Consider the following 12,074-nt stretch of genomic DNA (forward strand, 5'->3'; position numbering starts at 1 on the left):
CAAATCACCGAATTATTTATATTTGGGGAGAAAATACATTTAAAGATAGGATTTTGAAATTCATTAGCCCGAGATCACCCGCGATTAACCTCAGCATGATTAATCGAATTTAACACATGGTACCCTGGTAATTTAGATTGCTCTACCTGCAAAGGATAAGCAGCAGCCCAAGTTTCGAATCACCATGTTGCTTCGTGAGTGCCACAACACCTGACATCCCCCTTCATTTTTTAGAAGTAATTTGGGCATTTTTAGTGTTTATGACCTCATGGGTATATAGTTTTTTTTACTGGTCAGTAAAATCATATGACTTTTTCTGTGCCCTCTTTTAGGAAGACGAGTGTGCGGGATGTACAGATGGCACATTTAAAGGAACTCGTTTCTTTACCTGCGCCCCTAAGAAGGCTCTGTTTGTGAAGCTCAAAAGCTGCAGACCTGATTCCAGGTTTGCATCTCTGCAGCCAGTTTCCAACCAGATTGAACGCTGCAACTCTCTAGGTAAGCAATTGTTCTGTAGAGATTTTTAGGTGCAGTTTGTCACAACACACAGTTTCACCTTAACCAGCTTTCATTCCATCTACATATTCCCTTTATTTATTTTTTCCTTAAGTCAAACATAAAATAACCACTATTATTATGGGTATTACTCTCCAATGTAAAGACATAGTTACAATAATGCGCCTGGTTGTTCTATTTATTGTTAAAAGGACCATCCATCCTATAAATGTGAAAGCATACAGCTTATGTGTACAAAGGTTTTATACATTATTTCAACTGTGGTGTCTAATGGCAGTTTTACATATCACAGTTTCACATATTTCCCTATACTAATTCCCCACTAATCTTGCTTGGGTTGCGAAGTAGCATGCTCCCCACCGGAAAGCGCTTCAATACCTCATCAGGTGTAGCAAGCGCCTCCACTATCCTTTTTCAGTCCAAATTACAAACTCACGTGTCCACTGCTCAAATTAATTTCATATCTCCCTATATTAATTCACCACTAATCATCTTTGGGTTCCGTAGTAGAGTACTACTCGCCTAAAAGCACTCCAGCTCCACATCCGGTGTAGTAAGCGATATATAAATGCAATTACATTTACATATTACATATTACAGTCTGAAAAATTACAAAGGGACAAGATGGCCATAAATTAGCCTGGTATCTTTCCACCCCACTCCACCTTTCTTCATGGATACCAGGGCTCTTGGATGGACCGTGGTAGGGATTACAAAATACCAGTGGACCACAAGTTTCTACCTGAGAAGCTGTGGGGTAACGGGGAATTTTCAATATGACACCAAAGTCCCATGCTTATTTCTCATTTTCACGAAGTTTCATCTAGAGATTTGTGCTGCTTCTATAGTGGAAAAGACCAGATTATCTTTGCTCCAATTGCTCTCGTAATTTCGAGGGGGCCCCTCCAATAGGAATTACAATGCACCTATAGTGAGGCTGAAATTGTCCAGCATTGTAGGGCAAAGCTAATGTGTTTGCTGTAGCAAAGAGTTGTTATTTAGGCGACTTTACAGCAACAGCGAAAACTCAGATTTTTAAAAGAAAGTTACCTAACACTTAATCAAAATGTTCTCTTCATTTCATGTTTATTTCACAAGCACCAACAAAGAAAACTGTGTGCCACTATCACCCCTACTTCTTATCCTTTCTACCGAGCTATTCCATGTGCAGGCTTACCCTGTGCAAAATTGAGAGGAATTATTATGTAGTGGGTTCAACAAGGAAAATATTACGGTTCATTCTAGAGATCCCAAACTGCTGTTGTTATTTTACTCGTGTAGTCCGCAGTCTCCTTTATTTGCCCGCAGTGGGAGGGGTATTACTCTTGTTCACAAGGGTATGTTTTTACATGACTTATTCCTTGTATGGTAAACAAAGTTTAGAAGTAGCTTGGCCCTACACGTTACGTAAATACAGTATAACACAATGCTTGTCTACAGTTCAAAAAATGAAAAGTAAATGTAAAGATACAACTTGTACTGTATAGCTGCTTGTTTCTTGCCACACGTTTGTACCTGTAACCGAATACATTTGTGAAGGAGTCCTCTTTTTCGTTGGGAGGTGGGGAATGATCTTAAAGAACGAATATGCAACGGCAAGCAGTGAGCACCTACGTTGATGAAAAAATCCAGTTGTAAAGGGATGAATTGCCACTGTGAACTCCTGGCTAAGAGGAGTGGGTGCACGGTGAATTTTGAAAATAGGGGTTTCTCCCTACATCTAGTTTTTTGTAGATGGACATTTGAAAAGTGTTCTACAGACAGATTCCATGCTATTCAACCTCTATCTATTCAAGCTCCCGTGGTTCAGGAGACCGGAGTATTTTCAGTTGTATGAGCGCCAGAATCATTCATTGTTTTGTCTTGTCACAGATTGTGGCTTTTTTATGGATGCAGTTTTGTGTGAGGTAAACAGTATTTCAGGTGATATCAGCATGAATGGGAAAGGGGTAGAAGGGATAACACAGCAGAGCTGTTCATTGATATTCAGTCCAGCTGCAACATTGCAACTGAATACATTCTCAAATAGGCAGCCCAGGGGAGACTGCAGACACAGGCAATGAAAATGGACAACTAAATATACTGGAAGGTTGGAGGAAAACATTTGATACCCCAGTGCAGTGGACGTTTCTGTGGGAACAAGAATGTCTTCCTGTTCTCTAATCCAATCCAAGAGCTTGTGTTTTGCGAAAGTAGGACGTTATAAGTAAAACTGGGATTGAGGTCACCTAGAAGTAAGACTTCACATTATCTATGCCTACATGAGTACCATTGAGTTGGGTAGCAATAAGCATCTGTTATTCAGCGCTTTACAAATACACGTTATGTTACGTTACTATGTCAGTTGGACACATTAAAGGGAGTAGTAATTATTGTCTGCTGATTTAGAGAAAATATTCCTTTAATCTGTGCTAAATTTGGTGCTGATTCCACTGAAGAAATTCTGACACTTTGACTGCACCCGTGTGTCGATTTGAGTATGTTAATTTCTATACCAATCCATATTGAATCTATAATGCCGTTATTTAGACTGATGCAATCCTAGAAAGAAACAATCCCCCTGATAATATCAGGGTATTCAAATTGAGTGTGATCACAATCACTTAAAGAAAAGGAACTCACATCAGCCGTGGAGGCAAATTTAAGGACTAGTGGCTACTCGTTCTCTAAAGAAGAAGCTCAATATAGACTGGATAACAGGGGAAACATTTGACCGTTAAACACAAACCTACCACATTTAAAGGAACGCTCAAGAGAAGCAGACCAGCCACACACACCATGCAAATGAGAAGAAACAATTTATAATGAATTACTTTTCAAAGGACATCACATCTGTGCTAAATATGCTTTAGCTAAAAGAGCACTTTCTTCATTGCCATTCTTTCTTTTCCCCTACTCACCGCTGCTCCCATCCTTGACATTTCTGATGGTTTCCCCTAATCACGGATTCCTCACCTTTAGAATGTTCTGCAGGTGGCAGAATGGATCTGGAAGTTTTTGTAGGAGTAATTGGTGTCCTATGGGTCCTTGGTAGTCTTGTTCCACCCCAGAAGTGATGGAGCAGAGCTACATATAAGCTCCACCCTGTGTATTCACGTCCTTTTCTTTCTGTCTGTGCCTTTAAACTCTCCGCTCCCTTTTCATCAGTTGACAAATTATATCAATTGCTTTTTTTAGTGTGCAAGGAAATGATGCACCCACCAAAGACTACAGGGCACAAAGTGTGCCAGGACTGTCGGAAACAAATGCTGATGACAGACCCATCTGAGGTGTGCCTCTGGTATGTAGGCTAAGGGCACAACTCCAGGTCATGCAAAGAATGTGCCCTCCTGCACACAAAGGCGATCTGGGACCGTGAAGTAAATCTGTATATTTCTAAACACTGCAAGAAGTCGCGTAAGTCTTCCAAGTTGAGGGGCGGGCCCAGTCCTATTCTCAAGGCCGTAAGTCAAAGTTAAATAAGAAGCACAAAAAAATCAAAGCAGCACTCAACCCGATTCTTCTACTCTCTGTCCAAAGGGAAATTGGGACTCAACCCCATCCTGCCACCCTCTATCTAATAATGAACAAACACAGTGCAAATGCCGCAAAATTCAAAACTGCAAACTTATTTGTATAAACATACGACTTAAACAATATGTTTATTGAATAAATCAAAGCTGATTTTTTTATAAATTTTTCAATTTTTCACTTCTATTTTGATAGTGACTTACACAAATTTGGTACGAATATTAAAAAATCTGGAGTGCACAAAAAACGTTATTTACAGTGATTATAAACTCGTTATATATCAGTCAATCCTCATTCATACCTCACTCATCCCGCAACAAAACAACAATTAACAATGAAAACATAAATGATTCAATAAATGCTGTAAACATGAACAGCAAAGAAAGCCAATGTTGATTTCACAGTAAATTTGATGTAAATTAATGTTTCTGTGTCAATTGTAAATAAACCAATTTAGGCTATTGAAAGGTCTACGCGTTTCGAACTAACATAACTGTGTAGTTCTCATCAGGACCGATCTGAAACAGAAAAAACAAGGGTTTTTTTGGGGGGGGAAAGACTCCTATGTGCTGCCTAGCCCCAAAACTCAAGTGACCTCACCTACCTTGCACTTGGCTACAAGAAGCTGGGAAGTTCAGTAAAAGATTGATCTGGAAAGTTTGTCAAAAGAAACCAATCAGTGTTGCACCATATCAACCATCCAGAGCACCACAATACACCATTTGTATCACACACTTACTTCAAGCTGTGGCAAGGCGTTTGAATTCAGCCCGTCCCGCCTGTCTGTGTGAAAACAGCGGAAAAAAGAGAGAAAGCGGGAGGCTGAGTCAGAAACCGCAAACCCATTTGCTTAATAACAGTGCGCACGGATGAATGGGGAGCGGGCCGCTTACCTCTGCTGGCAAGTCGGGCGCCTGCGTTTTTAAAAAGACGGATTGCCGATGTCAATAGATGTGCTGCAAGGGAAGGAAACAATTTGTGCGTGTGACTTTGCATGTTGACCTTAGTCGCACAGTTAAGTCTGGAAGGGCAGAAAGTTGCCGCTTACCTCTGTCGGCATTTAGTGCGCAGTGTACTTGTGAAAGGGAACGTTCTCCTGTTGCCGATCAGTACGCTGTGCATAAAAATATTAGCAGAGACTTAGTAGTGCAAATAGAACGGAGTCTTAATCCTCAGTATTTAGAAACAAAGTCCAACTTACTCAGGAGATCGTCATGCGAGCCCATCTTGCTCCAAAGCCGTCCAAACGCTGTACTGGGTGTTTGCACTTCCTGGTTGGCATTGAATGCTGGGAATTGTAGTCTTATGGAAGTTTGCACTTGCTGATTGGCATTGAATGCTGGGAATTGAAGTCTTGTGGGGGTGATTGAAACAGCTTTATTGATGTTTGAAAAACTTGGAAAGATTCAGTGGTAGCTGGGTGGTGGCCTTGATGATAAGATTGGGGTTATTAATGGCTTGACATATGTGTAACTACAGTTTAAAAATTTCCGTCAGTTCGTTTAATCCCAGAAATGCAGTATTGAATTTAGCGATAAGCATGGCCTCACGTTTGATCAATTTAGCGTCCAAGTCGCCACCTCTGATGTCATTTTCAACTTTAGAGATGACTGTCCATGTCATTTCATTTTCATGATGATTTTTCTCTCTCCAGTGATTGACCAGGGGGGCATTCGCAACATTGTTTTTAATTCTGGATTTGTGTTGCTGAATCCTCACGCGTACCTCTTGGTTGGTTTTTCCGATGTACAAGAGGTTGCATGGACACCAGATTCCATAGACGACATACCGGGTCTTGCAGTTTGAAAAAGTATTGTGTCTCCAATTGATTGAATTATGTGTGAACACTTTCCCTTCCTTGGTGGATTCGCAGCAAGAGCAGTTGCCACATTTATGGTGCCCCTGGATGGGAGGCAAACACAACATGGAACGTAGATCAGATTTTTTAATTACTGGTAATGCTGCTCTTACCAGATGGTTCGAAATGCTGTAGTTCTTCCTGAAAGCAAACAGCGGCTCACTTTTAAATGCTAGATCTAGATTTTTGACTAGGTGCCAATTCTGTTTAACTAATTTTTTTAGTTTGTTGGAATTAGGGCAGAACGTGGATACAAATACCATACGGTCTGTCGTCTTTTTTGTTCTCCTTTCAAGCAAGCATTCTCTTGGTGTCCACCAAGCTCTTTTGCAAGATTTCCTAAGGAGTTTCTTTGGGTAGCCTCGTTGTTTCAAGTTGTTTGTCAAAGCTTCCGCATGTCTTAGATATTCTTCCTTTTTCGTGCAATTGCGACGGATGCGAAGATATTGCCCATAGGGCAAATTGTCTTTTAAGCTTCGCGGATGGTTGCTCCCAAAATGTAGAGCTTTATTCCGGTCAGTGGGCTTTTTATACAGTGTAGTCACTAAGCCCCCCATCGAGGGGTAGACCTCCACATCTAGGAATGGCATTTTGTCCCGTGAGTAATCTAGACTAAACTGAATGGATGGCACCCTTGTGTTGATCCATTGGTGGAAATTTTTTAAGTTCTCTTCTGACCCAGTCCACACAAAGAACACGTCGTCAATAAAACGATACCAATTGGTTATCCATTGTGAAAACGGATTGTTGGTGTAAATGAATGCTTCTTCATATTTAGCCATAAAAAGAATTGCCAATTCTGGGGCAAAGGGACACCCCATGGCTACTCCGCCTATTTGGAAGAAAAAGTCCCCGTTGAATTGGAAATAATTTTTCTTGAGGGCAAACTCAGCAAGTTTCTTTATAAACCACGTTGGAACTTTATGTGGTCGTTCTCTTGCCTCAAGGTATATTTCTAGGACATTGATGCCCTCTTCTTGTGGTATTTTGGTGTAGAGCGATGTAATGTCCATAGAGACCAGTATGTCAGTATTTCTATCAAACTTGATGTTGGAAAGTTTATTTAAGAAATCGGTGGTGTCTTGTAAATAGGATTTCACTTGATGTACAAAAGGTTTTAGAAAAAAATCCACGAATTTGGAGATTGGTTCGAGCAAGGACCCACATCCAGATACTATTGGACGGCCAGGGGGTGCAGATGCATCTTTATGTATTTTAGGCAAGACATATAGAAGAGGTGTTCTCGGGTGTTTTGTTTTCAAGAATTCTAATTCTTTCTTACCGAGGAATCCCTGAGTTTCACATTCGTCCAACACGGCAAACAGTTCATTTTTTAAATCGGATGTGGGGTCTTTTTGAATTTTGCGATAACATGAAATGTCCTCCAATTGTCTAGTAACCTCCTTGATGTAAAGGTCTTTGTCCCAGATGACTATTGAGCCACCTTTGTCGGCCTGTTTGATTATGACCGACGTGTCAGATTTAAGATTGGCCAAGGCAACAGATTCGCCTTTTGAGATGTTGTGTTTGATCCAATTATTGTTATTTTCCATTTGCGCTATGGCTGATAATACGGTGCGCTCAAATGTGATCAATTCTTTTGGGACTTAATTTGTGGGTGGACAAAATGTCGATTTGTTACGTAGGCCTGTTGTTTCCATTGTGGGTTGGTACGTATTTTCTGAAAAAAATATTTTCAACCTTAGTTTGCGGCAAAATTCGATCACTTCAGTTTTTAGTTTAATGAAGTCAGTTTGTTTAGATGGAACGAATGTTAGTCCCTTGCTCAAAATGGATTCCTCATCCTTTGTCAGAATTTTCTTTGAAAGATTAAAGATGGGTGAGGGCATTAATTTTTGTAATTTTGCCGTCTCGTTGACATCTCCCATGGTTGAGGGGTATTCCGTGTCTTGCCTCGTTGTTTTGACTGGCCTCTGCCTAAAAAAGGCCCTTGGTGTTGCTGATTGAAGCCTTGCTGTTGTTGTTGATGGCCACCTCTTTTGTTGTAATTACTTTGATAGGTGGAATGATCACCTTCGTTTGAACTGCCCGAGGATGATGTGTCCGAAAAGGTTATGAATTTATTGTAGGATCTCCCCTGATTTTGCTGTAGGTGTTTCCTTGATTCAGGTCTTGAATAAAAGTCAGTTTGGAGAAAAGGGTACACTTTTTCTAAATTGAAATTCAGCTTGTCCTTTTCGAATTGTGCTGTTTTTTGGTTGACAGTGTAATCTTTGAATTCTCCTATTTCCTTCTGGACTTTTTCCAATAAAGTTTTAGAATCGGTAATTAGTTCGTTGGTGGAGATCGCATTTTCTAGTGCTTGGATTTCCTCTAGTTGTGTTTTCGACAATCTTTGAGCCGTTTCTATGGTTAGTACCATGAGATCCCTGCTGCACTTAGTCTCGATGTAACTATAACCTTTTTTGTATAACGGATCTTCCGTAAAAATAACTGGTATATTCTTTACCTGTAATCCACCCGGGATAGTTCCACTCCTCAAGTGCTGTAGGAGGAAATGGCCATGCAAATCCGTCCGAATTTGCTTCTTTTTTAACCTTGTGAGTTTATCAATCTCGTTTTGATTTTGCGCCGAGACACTCAGTGATGCGGAAACGAATAAAGGGGGGGCGGCTAGGAGGTTTCTTATGTGTTCTTCGCTGTACGCAAACGTTTCATTTTCAGACATACTCTGACGAATTCACACAGACTCGCACCGCCAGATTCCACAAACAACACAAATGACGACCAGGAAGTGCAAACACCCAGTACAGCGTTTGGACGGCTTTGGAGCAAGATGGGCTCGCATGACGATCTCCTGAGTAAGTTGGACTTTGTTTCTAAATACTGAGGATTAAGACTCCGTTCTATTTGCACTACTAAGTCTCTGCTAATATTTTTATGCACAGCGTACTGATCGGCAACAGGAGAACGTTCCCTTTCACAAGTACACTGCGCACTAAACGCCGACAGAGGTAAGCGGCAACTTTCTGCCCTTCCAGACTTAACTGTGCGACTAAGGTCAACATGCAAAGTCACACGCACAAATTGTTTCCTTCCCTTGCAGCACATCTATTGACATCGGCAATCCGTCTTTTTAAAAACGCAGGCGCCCGACTTGCCAGCAGAGGTAAGCGGCCCGCTCCCCATTCATCCGTGCGCACTGTTATTAAGCAAATGGGTTTGCGGTTTCTGACTCAGCCTCCCGCTTTCTCTCTTTTTTCCGCTGTTTTCACACAGACAGGCGGGACGGGCTGAATTCAAACGCCTTGCCACAGCTTGAAGTAAGTGTGTGATACAAATGGTGTATTGTGGTGCTCTGGATGGTTGATATGGTGCAACACTGATTGGTTTCTTTTGACAAACTTTCCAGATCAATCTTTTACTGAACTTCCCAGCTTCTTGTAGCCAAGTGCAAGGTAGGTGAGGTCACTTGAGTTTTGGGGCTAGGCAGCACATAGGAGTCTTTCCCCCCCCAAAAAAACCCTTGTTTTTTCTGTTTCAGATCGGTCCTGATGAGAACTACACAGTTATGTTAGTTCGAAACGCGTAGACCTTTCAATAGCCTAAATTGGTTTATTTACAATTGACACAGAAACATTAATTTACATCAAATTTACTGTGAAATCAACATTGGCTTTCTTTGCTGTTCATGTTTACAGCATTTATTGAATCATTTATGTTTTCATTGTTAATTGTTGTTTTGTTGCGGGATGAGTGAGGTATGAATGAGGATTGACTGATATATAACGAGTTTATAATCACTGTAAATAACGTTTTTTGTGCACTCCAGATTTTTTAATATTCGTACCAAATTTGTGTAAGTCACTATCAAAATAGAAGTGAAAAATTGAAAAATTGATAAAAAAATCAGCTTTGATTTATTCAATAAACATATTGTTTAAGTCGTATGTTTATACAAATAAGTTTGCAGTTTTGAATTTTGCGGCATTTGCACTGTGTTTGTTCATTATACGCTTGTGGCAAGCAATGCCGGTGGGAGCCCAGACCCAGTGGTTTTTTGTTCACCCTCTATCTAAAGAATTTTTGGAAGGCATCAAGGCGCAACTGATCTCACTCCCAATCCCCCAGTTGGTGCCCTGAATTTCCCAAGCCATCAGCATCGCAGCAGCAGGTTGAGGCCTTTTAAGGAGGCCAGACTGTGTATTTGTGGCCCTCTCCCTCTTCTGGCTCCCTCTGCCACGTCTTTAGTCTCCAAGGATCCGCAGGGGCCTCCAGTCGGGTTTCTGCTGGTGAATCAGTCTAAGCCCCTGAAACCTGCCTTGGTTTCCACACCGACTCCAGTGCTGACTTAAATTTCGCCTCCAGGACCTGCACTAGTCTCTTCTTCATTGCAATTAGATGTGCAGCTGAGGTGCTAAACCTACAGCTGACTTCAGTTGAAATGAAGTCAAATTTTCTAACTGAGGTTTTGCAGCCTGGACCAGCCTCATCTGAGCTAAAACCTTTCTGAACGGCCTGGATGCAGCAACGTATGTAATTAGTTCTGGCCTGGATAAAACTGATTGCTTGGGCCTTGCAGTGGGTACTAGTGTGATGCTTCGTTGCCATGTGTGGACACGATTAAATGACTTTTTTGGTGGAGTGCAGGCACTACATATGGATTTACCTTTTGATGGGTCCTGCCTATTTAGCAAAAAGATTGATTCTGCTCTTTAATGCTCTAGAGAAAGCAGAACTATAGTTCCTTGGACCATCCCACCCCTGCTCAACAGTTTTCCCATCCGTCTCTAGGCTTCTGAGGCTACTCCAGAAGGTTGGCCTACAGACAAGGCCAGGCCTGCCACCACTGCAGCAGTCACCACAGTCCTTTCATAGCTGGGATGAGATCAAGCTGATATCACAGTGGTCACCACCCTTTTTGCCTAAAGTAGTCACATCTTTTCATATTGTGCAATCCATCACGCATGGGGAGCAGGGTCAAGACTTATTTGCATTTGGCTGAGTCCAAACTGGGGTGACGTGGCAAGCAGAATAACAATGGTTTAAATCCAGATCTGTGACTGGGGGTGAGTATTTGAGAAGTTTCAGCACTCAGTCCATCATTTTATATTGTGATGTTGCTATGTGTGCACTAGGTGGCTATGGGTATGCCCAGACGTGAGTCTCTTGCTCGCTGCGCTACTGGATTCAGGTGAGCCTGGCTGATGAGTAATGATACCCTGAAACCAGTAAAACCAAAGGGGATGATGAACAGAGTGTTGAACATTGCAAGCACTCACCCCCAGTCAACTGATCTGTGTTTAATCCATCATCATTCTTTAGCTCATTCCGCCACCCCAGTTCAGACATGGCCATTTGCAAATCAGTCTGACCCTGTGCCTCATGGGAACAGTCCAGCTCGAACTGCCAAGCCATGTCTTCCTGGACCGGAAACAAGCATCCTGGGACCGGTATCTGGCTAATCAGCCGTCATCTGCCAGGCTAGCTTGAATCCAGTGGCAAAGTGAGCTAGGGACCCACGTCAGGGCATACCCTGCCAACTTAGGGCGAACAAAGCAAAACCAAAGGGGATGATGGACGGAGTGTTGAACATTGCAGGCACTCACCCCAGTCAACTGTTCTGGGTTTAATCCATCATCATTCTTTAGCTCACATTTGCATATGTCATGTCTGAACTGGGGTGGAGGAGTGAGCTAAAGAATGATGATGGATTAAAACCAGATCAGTTGACTGGGGGTGAGTGCTTGCAATGTTCAACACTCCGTCAATCATCCCCTTTGGTTTTACCCTGAAATCAGTCCCAGAATGTTTGTTTCCGGTCCAGGGATGACATGGCCTGGCAGTTCGGGCTGGACTGTTCTAATGGAGAGCAGGGCCTAGACTGATTTGCATGTGACTGGCTCCAAACTTGGGTGATGTGGCAAGCAAAATAACGATACATTAAACCCAGATTTATGAATGAGGGTGAGTGTTTGAAAATTTTCAACACTGTCCATCACTTTATTTTGCGATGTTGCAAGCCATCAGCCTCCCAGCGTTCTTTTCCCAGAATTACTCCTTGCAGCAAGTGGGGCATTGCTGTGAGGAAGCTGGTATTAGATAGGGTACCCTGCAGGCCTCGCAAAATACACTCATCCACTCGCTATGAGGAGTCAGCTTTTATCAAAGTAAGGTATTTTTTGTCTAGGTCCGAAGGCCATGTGGGAGCTTCCGTCTTGCTCCATGG

At 42.0% G+C, this 12,074-nt stretch overlaps 1 protein-coding gene across 4 annotated transcripts in view; it reads left to right on the forward strand.

Moving 5' to 3' along the window:
* The window catches only part of CYLD (CYLD lysine 63 deubiquitinase), a 491,869-nt gene that overhangs the window by 300,037 nt on the left and 179,758 nt on the right, over window positions 1–12,074 (forward strand). For all 4 annotated transcript variants that reach the window (XM_078670509.1, XM_078670506.1, XM_078670508.1 and 1 more), the window contains one exon: window positions 333–498. In XM_078670509.1, the coding sequence (XP_078526635.1) occupies window positions 333–498 (166 nt within the window). The remainder of the gene's footprint in view (window positions 1–332; window positions 499–12,074) is intronic.

Source organism: Lissotriton helveticus, chromosome 12 (genome assembly GCF_964261635.1).
Source record: "Lissotriton helveticus chromosome 12, aLisHel1.1, whole genome shotgun sequence".
In the NCBI taxonomy this organism is placed as follows: Eukaryota; Metazoa; Chordata; class Amphibia; order Caudata; family Salamandridae; genus Lissotriton; species Lissotriton helveticus.